Below are 17,466 nucleotides of genomic sequence, written 5' to 3'. Positions count from 1 at the left end.
ACAGCTCCCAGGGAAGAGTCGTGGGGGGGGGAGGGGGGGAGGGAAAGATGCCACCCAAGGAGCCTCGAGAGCCGCTTCCAGGGAGAATTGTGCTCTCGGTCCGCCAGGCGCAAAGGCTGCTGTTCAAGCAGGAGTTGTGAGTCCAGGAGGACCGTGCGACACAGCAAACTCCCTCCACAACCACACGTGCTGTCTTGGGAATCCCCCCCCCCCCGTACCCACCCACCGGCCCCTCTCTCGCTTCTCTCCTTCGCCTGTACTTGCTCAGCCCCTGTCCCCAATGGTCTCACTACGTTACCAGCCCAGCCGGGTACTAAGCTGCTTAGTGGGGCTGCTGTCAGACACCAGCCCCATCGCAGGGGGTTTGGGCAGGGAGGGGGGGAACAGCCTGCAGAGCCCCACACAGCAAAGACTCCGCCCTGGCTAGACTTTTGGCTGGGGAGGGGAGGGGGGCGCCTGTCTCTGCCCCTTGGAGGGAAGGGGGGGAAAAGCCCAATCCCTGGACTGCACGAGGGTCAAAACGTGGCTCTGCACCGAACGGCACTTCTGGCTCGCACGGCCCTGTGTGCAAGACAGTCCCTCGATGTGCCCAGGTGCCTCCCCACCTCAGCCCCACTTCTGGCCAAGAGGCAGCTCAGGCCCCGGAGCCCCAGGGGCCCCACTCGGCCACTGGCGTCTCACCTCTGGGCAAACTCGGCTTCGCTGCCTAAGCTCTCCTCTCCCAGGGGGGCCCCCGTCAGCTGGCGCTTGGCCCTCAGGGCGGTGGACGTCAGCAGGGGGGTCTGCAGGCGGCTACCGGAGGTGAGGCTGGTGGTGCCGCCGCTGTGCTCGGAGGATCCTGGCAAAGCGGGATGACAGACTGACTGGTTTCTGCCCTCGGCTCTGCAGAGGCGCAACGGGTCCCCTCCCTTACAGAGCGCCTCCCGCTCACCGCCTCAGATCCCACCACACCCACCACTCAAATGTCTCCTCTTGGAGGCAGCGCGTGGTTGGAGGGCCTCGGCCTCCTGCTGAGGGCTCAGGGAGTGCCGATAGAGCAGGAGTGAGGGCCAGCGGGGTTCATCTCTGCTCCCTGGGAAGTGAGCCTCTCTCGTCTTCTCCAAGTAGGTAAGGCTGCGGGCGGGAGAAAAAGGGCGGTTTCAGCGGGGAGGGAGGCTTTCCCGGGGGCTCCCCAGCCACCTACTCACAGCAGGGCCTTATCCGGAGGCAACAGCCTCGGGGAGAATTCGCTCAGCAGCTCCAAGAAGGGCAGGTTGATGAGACCCAGACTGTGGCCGGGGGATGCCGGCTCCTCAAAGGCAAACTTTATGCCATCCCTAGAAGGAAGACGCTGTGAGGATGGCCCAGCTGCCTCTGCTCCTCCCTCCACCCCAACCAGCCTTCCCACTGCACCCACGCCCCGCTTTCCCTGGCCGCCTCCGGAGCGTCCTCACTTGTGCAAAGCCACCAGGGCTGGGCGGTTCTGCAGCTGGTGCAGCCCGAACAGCAGAGAGAACCGCCGTGCCAAGTCCCGGATCTCCAGGAAGGCAGCTGAGTCTGTGGCCCTGGGTCCCTCTTCCAAGAAGAGCTGGGTCAGCAACTGGGAGCAAAGAGAGACCGGCTGGGCAGACGGCCGTTCCCCAGCAGCCCTACCATCGCCACCACCACCACCGCCCCCACGATGCCCTCCTTACCTGCTGCAGGCTGAGTAGCAGCGTGTGGGCCCACTCGATTCGGTCAATCTGGCGAGTCTGATTCAGGGTTTCTTTGATGATGTCCCCATAGTCATCGTAGAACTGGTGGGAAAAAGGGAGCAGCTTTTAAAAAAATAGTGAAAGCAAAAATAATGATGCTCCTCCCGTGTAGTCGAACGGGTGGCTCGCCCTCTGCCCTCTGCGCTCTTTCTAAGCAACAGCTGCCCCTTTCACGCAGGGCAGCCAGACACCAACCACCTTCCCGGTGGTACCAGAGGTGGTCTTTTGACCCCAATTGGGATCGGAATGACAGTTGCTAAGCAAGGCGGTCGTTAAGGGAGTCATGCCCCATTTTGTGACCTTTCTTGCCAGAGTTATTATGCACATTGTCTGAAATAGGGCAGGGCAGGGCTGGGCGACCTTCAAGCTCCCTTCCGGCTGCTCTTTTCTTACATCCCTGCAACTGTTCAATGAGAATCGGGCCGTCATTCCGCAAGCCCAGCCTCTTCCTCCCCCCCCCCCCAATGTGCATGCCGGAGGCTGGCAGGCAAACGGCAACCACTGTCCCCCCCCCCAATGCCAGCTGCCAAGTACTTGATCACATCATTCCAGTGATTCTGTGATGGTTGTAACTATGAGGACCAGTTATAAGTCATTTTTTTTCAGTGCCGCTTTGAATGGTTGCTAAACAAATGGTTGCAAATTAAGAACTACCTGTAATCCGATCACTTTGCCAAAAGACACATTCAATATGGACTTTGAAGTTAAAATTCTTTAAAAGTAAGTTTTCTTACAATTACAATCGCAGAGTTGGAAGGGACCTTGGAGGTCTTCTAGTCCAACCCTCTGCCTAGGCAGGAAACCCTACACCACCTCAGACAAATGGCTAACCAACATCTTCTTAAAGACTTCCAGTGTTGGGGCATTCACAGCTTCTGGAGGCAACTTCTGTTCCACTGGTTAATTGTTCTCACTGTCAGAAAATTTCTCCTCCGTTCTAAGTTGCTTCTCTCCTTGATTAGTTTCCACCCATTGCTTCTTGCTCTACCCTCAGGTGCCTTGGAGAATAGCTTGACTCCCTCTTCTTTGGGGCAGCCCCTGAGATACTGGAAGGCTGCTATCATGTCTCCCCTGGTCCTTCTTTTCATTAAACTAGACGTACCCAGTTCCTGCAACCGTTCTTCATATGTTTTAGTCTCCAGTCCCCTAATCCTCTTTGTTGCTCTTCTCTGCACTCTTTCTAGAGTCTCCACATCTTTTCTACATCGTGGTGACCAAAACTGAATGCCGTATTCCAAGTGTGGCCGTACCAAGGCCTTATAAAGTGGTCTTAACCCTTCACGTGATCTTGATTCTCTCCCTCTGTTGATGCAGCCTAGAACTGTGTTGGCTTTTTTGGCAGCTGCTGCACACGGCTGGCTCCTATTTAAGTGATCGTCCACTAGGACTCCAAGATCCCCTTCACAGCTACTACTATTGAGCAAGGTACCACCTGTACTGGACCTGTGCATTTCGTTTTTGTTGCCTAAATGTAGAACCTTCCTCTTTTCATCACTGAATTTCATTTTGTTAGATAGTGCCCAATGTTCAAATTTGTCAAGGTCCTTCTGTATCTTAAGCCTTAAGTCTTCTGGAGTGTTGGCTATTCCTGCCAGCTTGGTGTCAACTGCAGATTTGATGAGTTCCCCATTTATTCCCCCATCCAAGTCATTGATGAAGATGTTGAAGAGTCCTGGGCCTAAAACAGAGCCTTGGGGTACTCCGCTGCATACTTCCCTCCATGAAGATGCAGTTCCACTGAGGACTACACATTGAGTGCCGTTGGTCAGCCAGTTACAAACCCATCTGTTGGTGATGCTGCCCAACTCACATTTTAGTTAAAGGTCTGACTTTTACATTTACATCATGTTTTCTGGGTCAACAGAAAGTAGCCTAGAGTTAAATTTTTGGGATTCAGGATCCTGCACATCGCATGCCGGCTTCCGTTCTCACTGCCTGCAGACCCACCGCTTATTTTTCCCCTCGGGAGTTCTGAAGGACAGATATCAAGCTGTCTGATCTCTCCCTGCCAAGTCCATGTTTTTCCTTTAAAGTTAGGAACAACATGAGCTCTTGTTCAATCTTCTGCTGCTTCCCTTAAGCTCCGGGATATCTCCAAAATTTCAGACAGCTCCTGGAATTCCTCCCTTCCTATCCAGGAAACTCGGATTCTCTGCAGCCATGGAAAACAAGCCCTTCCTCCCTTCGGCTCCTCTTTGGACGTTGGAGACTAAAGCTCCAGAAATGGGCCTAGCGACTCTTGAGGCAAGGCAGGGGAACAGCTAAACTGACAATGGGTGTTGAGTATGTCCAGGGCAAATTCCCTGCGCCTTCCCAGCCACCCTCGTATACCTTGGAGTAATACTTGAAGACATCTGAAGCAGCGCTCAGTTCCAGCACTCCATAGACAACCAGTTTGCAGAATCCAGACAGCAAATTACGTCGCTGGTGCAGCTGTTCAACCTGAAGCTCTCCGCTTTCGCTATCTGAGTTCAGCAGCCAATTGAAAAGAAGAAGGGGTGGGGGGGTATCAGTGCACTCGCACCCTCACTCAAAGTCTCTACTCCAAACCTCTCCAGTTCCAACTTCAAGGGGAATGCACACCATCATCGTGGGCTTGGCTGTGGTTGAAGACGTGGTCCACTAGAAAGCCAGCCAGCTGCGACTGCAGAGCAGACTCCGGGTGGTACACCAATTCCTGCAGGGCGGGGTGGCCCCCGTCAGTCAGCTGTGGACCGAAGATCAGGAGCGAATCACTCAACAACACAAAGGCCTGCAAAGAAGGGAACAAGAGAGGATCACACCCTGAAGACAACGATCCCCCCCCCCACGCTCCCCAGAGGGACGTAACAAGAAGGGCGCGCAGGGTCCTTGGTGCTCTCTGAGATTGGTGGCCTCCTTGCAGAGGTTTCACTACCGAACTACGTAACATCATCCCTTCTAGTAGAGAGGGGGGGGCTTACTCTCAATTTATATCCGGTGGTTTGCTCTGTCGGTGTGGGTGGGAGAGGCCTCGATGGTTCCTGGGTTGGGACGTTCGCTTGCTAGGAGGATTGTTTGCTTTTGGTATAATTTAACCTCCTCTGGGTGTTGATCACTGTTGAGGCGTTTTGGCAATGATATGTAAATATTGTCTATGTGTCTTGTGATGGCCAATCTGTCACAGTGCCAAGAATTATCTGGCATTTTTGGACTTGGCCTGGTCTAGGAGGGTCACTGTTCCCCAGTTGAAATTATGGTTGAATCTGCCCTGAATACTATGAAATTAAGGCATTTTCATCATCAGGTACACACTTTGGAGAATCACAAAATGAAAACCAGGCAGCTAATTCTTCCAAATACCCATTTTCCAAAAAGCAAATTGAGAAAGATGCTCCTTAAAACCTGTGCTCCAGCCTGTCCCAAAGGTCTCTCCACATTATTAGCCCAGCCGGGTACTAAGCTGCTTAGTGGGGTCGGCGTATGACACCCCGCAGGAGGTTGGGCAGGAAGGGGGAAAACAGCCTGCAGCCTGAAGACTCGGCCTCTGCCCTGACAAGAATGATTTATTTATAAAATGTATTTGCCGCCCATCTTACCATAAAATAATTCTGAGCTGCTTTTAGACATAAAGATACATCTACATTCAAACCTGAATAAATTAAAACCAAAGATTAAAATCAAGGACGTGGTGAGGGCGGGGAGCGAAATGGGGGGATGTGGGATCTGTTGTTACTCGATCAGTTCATTCCTACAAATCCAGCAGGTAGTCCTCAGGCTACGATGGCGATTGGGGCTGGAATCTCCATCACTAAGCAAGGTGGTCGTAAAGCGTGACATCATGTGATGGCATTGCTTAGCGACAACAATCCCGAGAGTCCCGCTTGCCATTTTTCAGTGAGGAACACGCAGGTTGCTAAGACGACCTCACATGAGGATGGGGCCTACAGAGCAGGCATTACAGAGCACGGGAGGGCACTGTGAGTGGGCGCTACAGGACATCAACAGCCACGCTGCTGGGGCACCCTCAGGAGGAAACTCGGCAGGGCTGTAGGAGCGACCCGAGATCTCCTGCCGGCTTCCCCATTGACTTTGTTTGTGGACCCAGGCCGGGTGGGTGATGGTGACGGTGCAATGGCCTCAACTCGAGAGGATCACTCATAGGTTCTCTCTGTGCCCCCCCCCCACTTTCTACGTTGGTGTAATTTGGAACTGTCCTTGACTGAGAGGTCATCACTTTAGGACCAGCCACCCCCTCCCCTCTTAAAGTTACAGTTTAAGGCCTATGACGAGATACACTGCAGCTCACAAGCCCCTTTCATCCAACTTGTATTCATTTGACCCGTTGCGCTGTAGAGGCAGGTGGGAGATGTGAAAGCAAGCCCTTGCTTCTGGCCAAGTGGGCGGCGCTTCTCCCCCCCCACCCCACCCCCCCACGGCTCAGACGTCCCTCACCTGCTCCTGGATACAGGGCTCCACGTCCACGAGGCAGCTCTGGCAGAGGGAGCAAAAGGCAGCCACTTTGTCCTTGAGGCTGAGCAGCTGCTGCTGGGGATGAAAAAGCAATCATGAAGGCCTAGCAGGAAGGGCCATGGCAAAAGACCCCCAAAACCCGCTCACCTGGTCAGGGAGGGCCCCAGCTGAGCAGCGGGACAGTTCCCAGAGCAGCGAGAAGTGGGCACAAGTCATGGCAGGAATCACCACCTGGAAGGAGAGGATAGAGGCATCATGGGACCCCCGTGGGCACAAGGAAAACATGGAAGAGCAGCTAAGCAAGAGTGTGGCCCAAGAAGAGAGGTCAGTTGGCCCAGTACCTGCTCGCAGGCCTCGCCTGTGTTCAGCAGGTGGCGCAGGAGACGGACGCAGGGCTCAAAGAACCTCCAGGGAGTCAGGTCGTGGGCACTGCGGGTGGAAAGGGCACAAGGAGTAAGGGCCAGTTCCTGGACATTCCCCAGGGACGCCTCTACTTAGGACTGGTGCGGAGGAGGTGTCTAAAGGCAGGAATCTTCTTCAAGAGCAGAAGGACAAAACTGCATGGAAATGACCAGACTGAATCATTTCCACTCACCTGTGGAAGAAGGCAATGCGTCTCAAAGTGGTAGCCATGCTGTACACCTCCTCCTTCTCAGAAAACGAGGACTTGCAAAGAAATAGAGAAACACGATGAAAAGCACTTCTCCTCCACCCAAGCGGAATATCTAGCGACAGAGAACCATAGATGTGGAAGGTACATGCTTAGAGTAGGAACCCTCACACTATCCCTGACAAAAATATGGCTCAATCCTTAGTGACTGAGCACCCATCACTTCAGAAGGCAGCCTGTCCTACTGCTTGATAGTCTCCCAGGCAGGTAAATCCTTCTTATTTCAAGTCTGGATCTCCCGTTGGAGGCTGCAACCTGCTGGTTCTCATCTTGCCCTCAAGGCATTACAAGGAATAAATCCACACTGCCCGTCCTGTGACTTCCCCCCTTCATGGATTGGAAGACTACTATTCTGTCTCTGCTCAGCTTTCTCTTCTTTAGGCTAAACGTGCCAAGTTCAATTGCTCTTGGTAGGATGTAGACTCCAAGCCTTTTACTATCCTCGACACTCTTTGTACTCTTTTCAGTTACACAGCCCAAAATTGCATTGGCTATTTTGGCAGCAGTGGCACTTGCTGGCTCAGGCTTAGTCTGAGATCTACCACAACACCCAGATTCTTCTCACAAATACTAGGGTAGAGCCAAGGATCCCCATCTTCTGTCTGTGTGCCTGATTTCTGCATTTCTCATCAATGAACATGTTGCTGCCTAAGGGCCAGGGATAGAAGCCCCTTGAGGTCTTTTTCAACCTCCAGCACGTCTTCTGCAAACGCCAGCAAACACCCCACACCCCACCGCCGGCTTTGTGTGGCCCACAACTTCTCTTCAGTTCCCTCATCTCAGTCTTTGATGAAGGCCACTGTGGGGTCCAAGAAAGGAACCCTGAGGTGCCCTGCTACGCATCCCTCTTTCCATGTAGACCACTAAGGTCTGAATGTTGTCCCCAGTCATTCAGCCAACTGCCAATCCAACTGGAAATGAAGCTGTCCATCCGTCACTGTTCCGGTTTATCAGGGAGACTCTAGTCTAGTTTATCAAATGCCTCAATGAAGTCTAAGCACGGGGCTTCGTTTCCTTATTAGTCCACCAAGCAAGTCACACTCTCAAAGAAGTTAATTTCATTTACCATATTTTTCAGAGTATAAGACGCTCCGAAGTATAAGACGCACCTAGCTTTTGGGGAGAAAAATAAGAGGGGATAAAAAAATCTGCCTCTGCCTCCCAGCCATTTGCCTTCTTGCCCCAAACAGCAAACAGTACAGAATATATAAACTATACGTGGTTTTACATTTCAGACCATACTTGTACAGATGTACACAATGAAGTACATTCTTTAAAAAATAAGTCTAATAATTTGAACATTCTATTGGCATTTGCAATTAGTGACTTACCTCCTTTCAGCAAACAGCCTGTTTCAGTTTGGCCTAATTAGAAGGGGGGAAAACATCTGCCTCCCAGGAACTTGTCTTCCTGCACTTTCAATTTCAGTTCAAGCAGGGGCTCCCGATGATCAGCTGTTTCAGCCTATTTTGCCCTTTTGTCAGATCTCTAAAAGTGATACTGCCATTCAATTGGGCGGAGGGGGGCCTTGGAGTTAAATCACTAGCTATACCTGTAACAACTGAGTTTTGCAACTTTACAACTGGTTTCCTGTCACTGGAAGACTGAAGGTCCCAGCGCCTCTGGAGGGATGTTTATGATGGTCATGTGGGACATCTCTCTTAAATGTCTAACTAGAGAGAGCCATTCGACTCTCAGGGCAGAGGAGTTAAGGAAACATCTTCACCCTTGTGTATTGGTCAGAATCTGCATTCGGACAAAGGGGAGGGGTCATTATCAATTTAATCCCACTTGCATGGCCTAAAGGGTTTCAGATGCTGCTTTGCCTCTCATGGTTTCCATCCTGCTTGATTAAAGGTTCCTTTTGAAATAATCCGTTTCAAGAGTCTTTACTTTCTTAAGTCAGGAGAGGAGCCATTACACCTTTGCTGCAAGGAGGTAAATTGCTGAGAGGCAGGGGGCAAAGGGTGGGGGCTGGTGAGTGGGTGGGGCTACATTCACTGTATAAGACGCACCCAGATTTTCACCCGCTTTTAGGGGGGGAAGGTGCGTCTTATACGCTGAAAAATATGGTAAATTAATTTAAAGAAAGTAGTAAGATTTGTCGCCATGACCCGTCCCTTTCTAAATGCCTACAAACCAACTGCCTCATTATATTTTCTAGGATTTTCCTGGGTGCTGATTGTCAAGCTGATCGGCCTTCCTTTTCCTGAGTCTGCTTCTCTCGCCCCACACCACTTTCTTGGAATATGGGAGCAAGATTGTCTCTTTCTTCTGTGCTTCTCTGTGAGGAGTTCAGTCTCTTGCTCAGCTGTGATATTTAACTGGATGTGTGCGTGTCTGTGTGATCCATTTAGTAAAGGAGAACTGAATTGGCCCAAAGTACATGCCTACAGCCACATCATGATTGCTTCTTTTCCACTATTATTTATCTAAACACTTTCAACAAGGTTTTCATTCTTGGTGTCATGGATTCCTGTACAGGTCTAGTCAGAATAATAAAGTTGGAAGGAAAACTCAAGGTCTTCTAGTCCTCACGGCGCTCAGAGTTCAAGGTGTAGCCAAGGCAAACATGAGTTCAAGGTGCAACAGAGACAACACAACTCCAGCTGGTTCCAGACAGTGGCAACATGGCATCAATGGGTTCAAGGCACAATGAAAGCAACACAATCTCCAATGAGTTCAAGGCACAAGGAAGGTGTGATGACCAAAGGCAAGGCACGGAGGCAACACAGCCAGCTGCTCCCGCCTCATCACTCTCTGTGCTCGGGAATCAGGAGGGGGCGGTCCTTGTTCATTGCCTGAACTCCATCACTCCTCCTCTTAACTGCCTGCCCCCTCTTCCCCCCTCTCTCGATCATCCTGCCCCTGTTCTTCCTCGCTGGCAAGCCGTCCCAGGCCTGAGGGACCTGGGGCTGCGCTGTCCTGCTCCTCTCTGCACCCTTGACCTCCGTCGGTCCAGCTCCGGCTCATCCGCCTCCATGAACCCTAGGCTCCAACAGGGCCATGACAGAAGGCAAATTGACTTCAATGGGTTCAAGGCCCAACAACGACCACACAAAACCAGCAGATTCAGGGCACAGTGGAGGCATCAATGGGTTCAAGATACAATGATGCAACGTGTTAAACTCAATGACTTCAAGGCAATGGTCCAGAGAATTCACTGATGGCGGGTTATGTAGCATTGTGTCCAACAACCTCCAGGCTCCAAACGCCAAAGTAAAGAGGCGCGGATTGGTGTGTGCCTTATTAGGAGAGGAGAGGCTGCCTCCTCATGATCAGCCTCCATTGCGCCTCTCTCTGCTCAGCTATACATGACCTTTGATTGAGCAGGGACAGCAACTCCTCCTCTCCTCCGCTGGCTGGTTGTAGCTGCGCTTCTCCTCCCGCCTGCACAGCCGACTGTCTCGGATTTCTAAAACGTTCCTAACACAGCTCCATCACGACCATTCTGTCCTGCCACAGAGCTTTCCACATACCCTGGGTACTCTGCATAGTCCTTGTCAGCCATGCCAACTGCTACCAGGTCACCTCTAGTCCTTCCCTTCATTAGGCTAGATACATCCAGTTCTTGCCACCTTTCGTCATGTTTTAGCCCTTAGTCCCCCAGTCACCTTTGTTCCGCTTCTCTGAACTCTTTCTAGAGGCTCTGCATCCTTTTTATATTGTGGCGACCACAAGTGAATGCAGTATTCCGGGTGTGGTCCTGCTAAAGCAGTATATAGCGGTATTAAGACTTCATGTGATCTTGACTCTGTCCCTCTATTAAGGCAGCCTAAGGTTGGCCTTTCTGGCAGCTGCAGCACACGGCTGGCTCGGGCTTAAGAGGTTCTTCACTAGGACTCCAAGATCCCCCTCATATAGTTACTGTTCTCAAGCCAGGTGTCATCTGCTGCATTTTACACCTGTGTATTTTAGGTTCTGTTGCCTAAGTGCAAAGCCTAAGTGTTTTTCTTGACAGTGATTTATACATTTCATTAAATAGGTCCCAGTGTGCAAAAGTCCATGCAGTGGCTAAATCAGTGGGACCAATGAAATACTTGGGACTTTAGAAAGGCATTTGACAAAGTAGGCCAAGATCTATATTGCTCCTTCATTACGATCATATCAATTGTGACTAATAAATGGGAGCTTAAAACTTCTGGAAGGCGCCGGAATCCTTCTGCCTGAACTAGGCCCGCGTTTCAAGGCAGCTTTTCATGCACTCCATCCAACTGCTCCCACCTTGGAAATTCATCCGTGCCTAAAGACCCGTCATGGGGTGCAGTTCTCCTACCTGGAGGAGTTCAGTAGCCTCATGTTGGAATTTGTCCGCCAGGTAGTCCACAATGCAGCTACGAGCAAAATCCACACGGCTGTAGAAAGCAAACTCTGTGCGGCAGAGCAGCTGGAGAGCCTGAGAAGCCAGCTCCAGCACTTCACTGCTGGTGTGCTTTTCCACCACTTCCTTTAGCTGGCTCAGCAGCAAGTCTAGGTACTGGGAGGAGGAGGAGGGGGAGACAGAGAGAGTCACCCCAGCAGTCTCCGTGGGCAAGGCGTGGGGATGGGGCTGTATTTGGGACGGAAGCCGGAGGAAGAGCCTCCTTAGGAGAAACCGGGTACAGGGGGAGAGAGGCAGAATCATGACAAGGGCCTCCTACCTTCTCCAGGCGGCCTGAGCTGTAATGCGTTAGGTCAAAGTAACGCAATGCCTCCAGCAGAGGTCCTACTTTCTCGGCATCAGCAGAGAACTGCCAGGACAGAGCAGAGAAGTGAGGGTACTAACAGAACATGCAGTGCTCTTTGCAAGGAAATGTTTGTTTGTTTAAATAGATAAACCTCCAACTGGCCTCCATGACTTTCAAAGAGCGCTAGCCACCAGTTGACTGCAAAGACTGCAAATCCTTCCATTTCCCCACCAGTCAGTCAGGACTGAAGAAAACTGAAGCAAAACATTTTCGGGGGGGCGGGGGGGGGAGTTGAAAAGCAACTTTGGAACAGCCACCGAGAACCAACAGGCAGGGCCACATATCCCAAGAAGAACACAATGCTTTTTGGTTTCTCCTCCTGTTTAGTGAGAGATGAATGCACTCACCTTAGCTAACAGCTGCGGCAGTAGAGGGATGAAATGCTGCGTGAGCCTTAAACGCTCTTCGGACTGCATTTTGCGTTCCCGAGCAGAAAACACCTGGCAGAGCAGAAAGAAGAAGAAGAAGAAGAAGAAGAAGAAGAAGAAGAAGAAGGGGGAGGGGAGGGGAATGGCAGGAAACGGCCCTTGTGAAAGGAGAGGAAGAACCAAGGAGGAGGTTACCTTCTTTCCAGAGAACCTGCCGAGTGGCGGGTGCCCTTCTGTGGCTTGCCGCATGCTGGCCACCAAGATCAAGATGAGGCTGCTCTCCTTCAGGTCCCCCAAACCTGCTGGGCAACGCAGCACTTTAATTTAAGCACCAATTTAGCTTATTTCTAACTGGATGCAATAAGCAGATTTTAAAAATATAAACTGCCAAGCCTTCTTGAAAAGCCCTGGATAATTCCCTCGGAGATTTATGTTAAATGCGTTTAACAAATAAGGGATCATTACATATCCCTTACGTATGTATCCCTCGCGTATGAGGGACGGGGTGGCTCAGGGGCTAAGGTGCTGAGCTTGTCAATCAGAAAGATCGGCAGTTCAGTGGTTAGAATCCCTAGCACCGCATAATGGAGTGAGCTCCCATTACTTGTCCCAGCTTCTGCCAAGCTAGCAATTCAAAAACATGAAAAGATGCAAGTAGAAAAATAGGAACCACTTTTGGTGGGAAGGTAACAGCGTTCCGTGCGCCTTCGGCATTGAGTCATGCCAGCCACATGACCACAGAGACTTCTTCAGACAGTGCTGGCTCTTCAGGTTTGAAACGGAGATGAGCACCACCCACTAGAGTCGGGAACAAGTAGCACATATGTCCGAGGGGAAACTTTACCTTTACCTTGAATATCCTTGCTTTCAGGGATGACCCACTTGCCAAGCACTCTGCTTATTCTCATGCATGATTTATTACTGTTCTCACATTCACATCAAACATAATTCAGTTTACTGTTTACTTTCATGATATGCTTTTGCTAAAATTGTTGTTGTTGTTGTTAGTTGCGAAGTCGTGTCCAACCCATTGGGACCTCATGGACAATGTTCCTTCAGGCCTTCCTGTCCTCTACCATCCTCTGCTTCAGTGACTCCATCCAGCCACCTCATTCTCTGTCGTCCCCTCCTTCTTTTGCCCTCAATCTTTCCCAGCATGAGGCTCTTCTCCAGTGAGTCCTTCACTTTCATTAGGTGACCAAAGTATTTGGGTTTCCTCTTCAGGATCTGGCCTTCTAAAGAGCAGTCAGGGTTGATCTCCTCTAGGACTGGCCAGTTGGATTGAGTGCCACTGAAAGGAGAAGTTGAGTTGAGTGCCACTGAAAGGAGAAGCTGTGAGGCGCCACTTGGTACAAACATCTGCCTGCGGTGGTTTGAGCCATAGCAGGCGCCTGGTCATGACCAAAGCGACTGGCAGTGTTTAAGGAAGCATCAGCTGAATATTCAATGGCAGCCCTAATCTTGTTCAGATCCCTGTGTGACCTGGTATCCATGGAGGCAATGCGCTCCTGGAGTTGCTCAATCCAGCCCTGGAGAAAAAGGAAGTGGCAGTGGAGGCCCGAACTGCCCAGGCACTAGCAGGTGCTCCAGAGACCACTGTGGATGAAGACAAGGCCGCAACTGGCGCGTCCACTGGAGGAAATTTGGTAGGTTCTAGAGCGACGTTGTAGAGGCGTTGGTCGAGGCTGGTTGTTTGTGGACCTGTACCAGGGGGATCCCACTGTCGTTGGACAACATTCATGAAGATCTTTGGAGATGATCCAGGAGGGCTCCTTGGTTCACCGGGGAACTCCGGGAGATGAAGCGCCAAAAGAGACGCCTAGAGCGCCGCTGGAGGGCTAATAACTCTGAATCTGACCGAGCACTGATGAGAGCCTATATCAGGACCTATCTCGTGGCGATACGGGGGGCAAAATGTGCGCATTTTCCCGCTCTTATTGCATCCGCAGAATCGCGCCCCGCCGCCTTGTTTAGAATAGCCCGCTCCCTCTTGAAAGGCAGGGATGCGGACGACCCTTTACAGGGTAGAGCTGAGGAATTTGTCCAGTTTCTGGCGGATAAAGTCGCTTGGATTCGGACGGACCTGGACTCCAATTGCACGGTACCAACCGAGGTCCGGGGGAAGGTCTTGAGCGGATTTTATGGAGCGAGTTTCAACTTGTCGCTCCTGAGGAAGTGGACAAGGCCATGGGAGCGGTGAGTGCCTTCACCTATATACTGGACCCGTGCCCCTCCTGGCTGGTCTTGACCAGCAGGGAGGTGACACGTGGCTGGCTCCAGACGACTGTCAGCACCTCTCTCCGGAGGGATCCTTCCTGCACCTCCTAAAGGATGCGGTGGTGAGACCCCTCCTGAAGAAACCTTCTCTGGATCCAGCCATTTTGAACAACTATCATCCAGTCTCCAACCTCCCCTTTGTAGGGAAGGTTGTTGAGAAGGTGGTGGCCTTTCAACTCCGACGGACCTTGGATGAAACTGATTATCTGGATCCATTTCAGTTGGGTTTCAGGCCTGGTTACAGCACGGAAACTGCTTTGGTCGCGCTGATCGATGATCTCTGGCGAGCCAGGGATAGGGGTCACTCCTTTATCCTAGTGCTTCTTGACCTCTCAGCGGCCTTTGATACCATCGACGATGGTATCCTTCTGAGATGGTTGCGAGAGGTGGGAGTGGGAGGCACCATTTTACGGTGCTTCTCCTCCTACCTCTCGGACAGGTCGCAGTCGGTGTTGGTTGGAGGGCAGAGATCAACCCCTAGGCCCCTCAATTATGGGGTGCCGCAGGGCTCAGTCCTGTCCCCCCTCCTATTTAACATCTACATGAAGCCGCTGGGTGAGATCATACGCCGGCACGGGATTAAATACCACCAATATGCGGACGATACTCAATTGTATCTGTCTGCCCAGTGCCAACTCAGCGAAGTGGTAGAAGTGATGTGCCAGTGCCTGGAGGCTGTCAGGGTCTGGATGGGAGCGAAAAAGCTTGCACTCAATCCCGACAAGACTGAGTGGCTATTGATGCTCCCTCCCAAGGATGGCCCAGCTATTCCATCTCTTAGCCTGGGGGGGGGGGGGGCGAAACCATACGCCCCTCAGAGAGGGTTCGCAATTTGGGAGTCCTCCTAGATCCGCAGCTGACGTTAGAACATCACTTGTCGGCTGTGACCAGGGGGGCCTTTGCCCATGTTCGCCTGGTGCACCAGTTGCGACACTATTTGGACCGGGGGGCGCTGCAAACAGTCACTCACGCCCTCGTCACCTCAAGACTGGATTACTGTAATGTGCTCTACATGGGGCTGCCCTTGAAGAGTGTTCGAAGACTTTAGTTAGTCCAGAATGCAGCCGCGCGAGCGATAGTGGGTGTACCTAGGTACACCCACGTCACACCTATCCTACGCGAGCTGCATTGGCTTCCCATTGGTCTCCAGACACGTTTCAAGGTGCTAGTCGTTACTTTTAAAGCCCTACATGGTTTAGGACCTGGCTACCTGAGAGACCACCTCCTGCCATTTACCTCCCAGAGACCTATAGGATCACACAGACTAGGCCTCCTCCGGATTCCATCTGCCGGTCAATGTCGGCTGGCGACTCCCCAGGGGAGGGCCTTCTCTGTAGCTGCTCCAGCCCTATGGAACGATCTCCCCGTGGAGATCCGGACCCTTACTACTCTTCCGGCCTTCCGCAAAGCGATTAAGACATGGCTGTTCCGGCAGGCCTGGGGCTGTTGATTTATCCAGTCCCATTCTAAGCTATATGAATGTTGTGAAATTTTAATGTCTGTTTTTTGAATTGAATTTGAATTGAATTTTATTATTTGTATGCCGCCCTTCTCCGGGAAGGACTCAGGGCGGCAAACAATTCAAAAAAGGGAAACGGGGAACATAGAACAAAATACAGATAATTAAAATAGGCAAGAGTCACGCAACCACACAAGTCGAGAGTATGTTCCCCCTTCCTGCCTTTATCTGTAAGCCGCCCTGATTCTCTCTCGAGAGAGAGCGGGCGGCATACAAATCCTAATAAACAGTAAACAGATGGAATATTTTTTTCCCCACTGTAGGTTCAGAGAAGGGAGTGTTAGCACAATCAGAGAAAGCCGGTACAGTAGCCTGAGTCTGGGTAGAAGAAGCTGAAGAAGCGGAAGGCAAGTTAGCCGCTTTAATTGCTTTGAACAGGAGGGATTTAAAGCGGTCAGTTTTGAACAATCCGGCAAAGGCATTGGGTAGGATTCCCTCATCATCATCAGGTAAGTCAGAATCCCTGGGAATCAAAGCCTGAGTGGCAGAAGCAGAAGGAAGGGGTCTCTGGGCATCCCCAGGTGATCTCTGCCTGTGTCTGTGAGATGGTGCCGGAGGAAGTCGCTGCTGGGGCCCAGCAGCAATGCCTTGTTTTATGGCTTCTGAAGTTATGGCTGCCATTTCTGTAGGGGAGGAGAACGAGGCCTGAGGTACCCCTGTGCACTGAGCTGTAGGGAGGCCGGCCTGTTCGATCCCTACTGACATCAAAGAAATTGCCCCTGGTATCAGGTTCTATGGAGGAAGAAGAGGCTGAAGAGGACAACTCTTCTTCTCTTGAGTTGTGAGCCGCTCTGAGTCCCTTCAGGGAAAAGGGCGGCATACAAATGAAATAAAACTCAAAACTCAAACTCCCCATCTGAATCATCCAAGGATGTACAGGGACGCTGGGGAAGTAGCTTGATCCCCCCCCCTAAGGATGGGGGGGGAGGCCTGGGTGTTCTGGCTCTCCTGTTGCTTTTGGGCCCACTGAGATTCCTTTTCTAGGGCCTTCGCCTCCTTTCCTCAGCCATCCTGGTGGAGGATTTGGAAGTTTTGGGACTTTCCCCTGAATGAGGAGCCTCCTTAGCTGCCCTTTTTCGGCTGCTCCTTACTCCCGATGGCCCTGCCTCTTCTAGGCTTTTCTCCAGTACAGCTGCCACCATAGGCTGCTCAGCCATGCTGCCAGATGCCAGCCCCCAAACCAGATGATAAGTTGGCACTATTTCACCCGTCTTGCAGCCAGGTGCTCCTCAGCTCCGCAATCAACTCCACACGCTGGTCACTTAAAATGGCGGCCGCCGCTCTTCACGCGCTTTTCCAAGGCACAAGATGGCCGCTGACATCTTCGCGGGCTTCAGCAACCCGCAAGATGGATGCCGCTGTGCTTTATGGTCGGTCACCTCTCAGAGTGGCTGCCGCTTCGATCCGACGCTGCAACGCGTGAAAGGGTTGGTTGCGCGGCTCTCTGATGAATCCGAATGCCCAGGAGTGCGGAGCGCCTCTTTAAAGAGCCCCGGAGCCATAGCTCGTGAACCCGGTGGTCTGACTGAGGTGGCAGGGCGTCCCGGAGCGTACCCGTGGTCACAGGCAGTCAGACAGCTGAGAAGGAAGTCTCGAAAGCAGATTCAAATCTCCCGCTCAGAAGAGCAGAAGAAAAAAAGGAGGAAAAATATTTCAAGTAGAAAAGAATTTGGAAAAAAATGCCAATTAGTGCAAAAAAGCCCAAATTTGGAGGAGATTAATTCTCACTGCTAGTCCAGGT

The 17,466-nt window shown here is 51.7% G+C and overlaps 1 protein-coding gene across 1 annotated transcript in view; it reads right to left on the bottom strand.

The window, feature by feature from the left end:
* Positions 1-17,466, bottom strand: part of STAG3 (STAG3 cohesin complex component) — a 46,001-nt gene that overhangs the window by 2,165 nt on the left and 26,370 nt on the right. Inside the window, exons 13-27 of the mRNA XM_087720885.1 lie at positions 12,125-12,228; positions 11,909-12,001; positions 11,475-11,564; positions 11,111-11,311; positions 6,760-6,830; positions 6,506-6,593; positions 6,312-6,395; positions 6,147-6,239; positions 4,317-4,485; positions 4,065-4,198; positions 1,674-1,775; positions 1,434-1,579; positions 1,188-1,316; positions 956-1,113; positions 682-838 (exon numbers count right to left, since the gene is read on the bottom strand). Coding sequence (XP_087577011.1) covers positions 682-838; positions 956-1,113; positions 1,188-1,316; positions 1,434-1,579; positions 1,674-1,775; positions 4,065-4,198; positions 4,317-4,485; positions 6,147-6,239; positions 6,312-6,395; positions 6,506-6,593; positions 6,760-6,830; positions 11,111-11,311; positions 11,475-11,564; positions 11,909-12,001; positions 12,125-12,228 — 1,819 coding nt within the window. The remainder of the gene's footprint in view (positions 1-681; positions 839-955; positions 1,114-1,187; positions 1,317-1,433; positions 1,580-1,673; positions 1,776-4,064; positions 4,199-4,316; positions 4,486-6,146; positions 6,240-6,311; positions 6,396-6,505; positions 6,594-6,759; positions 6,831-11,110; positions 11,312-11,474; positions 11,565-11,908; positions 12,002-12,124; positions 12,229-17,466) is intronic.

The sequence above is a fragment of the Thamnophis sirtalis genome, unplaced genomic scaffold (assembly GCF_051295495.1).
Source record: "Thamnophis sirtalis isolate CommonGarterSnake01/CBP01778 unplaced genomic scaffold, rThaSir2_p1.2 scaffold_7, whole genome shotgun sequence".
Taxonomy (NCBI): domain Eukaryota; kingdom Metazoa; phylum Chordata; class Lepidosauria; order Squamata; family Natricidae; genus Thamnophis; species Thamnophis sirtalis.
This window is presented reverse-complemented; position numbering and strand designations above follow the sequence as displayed.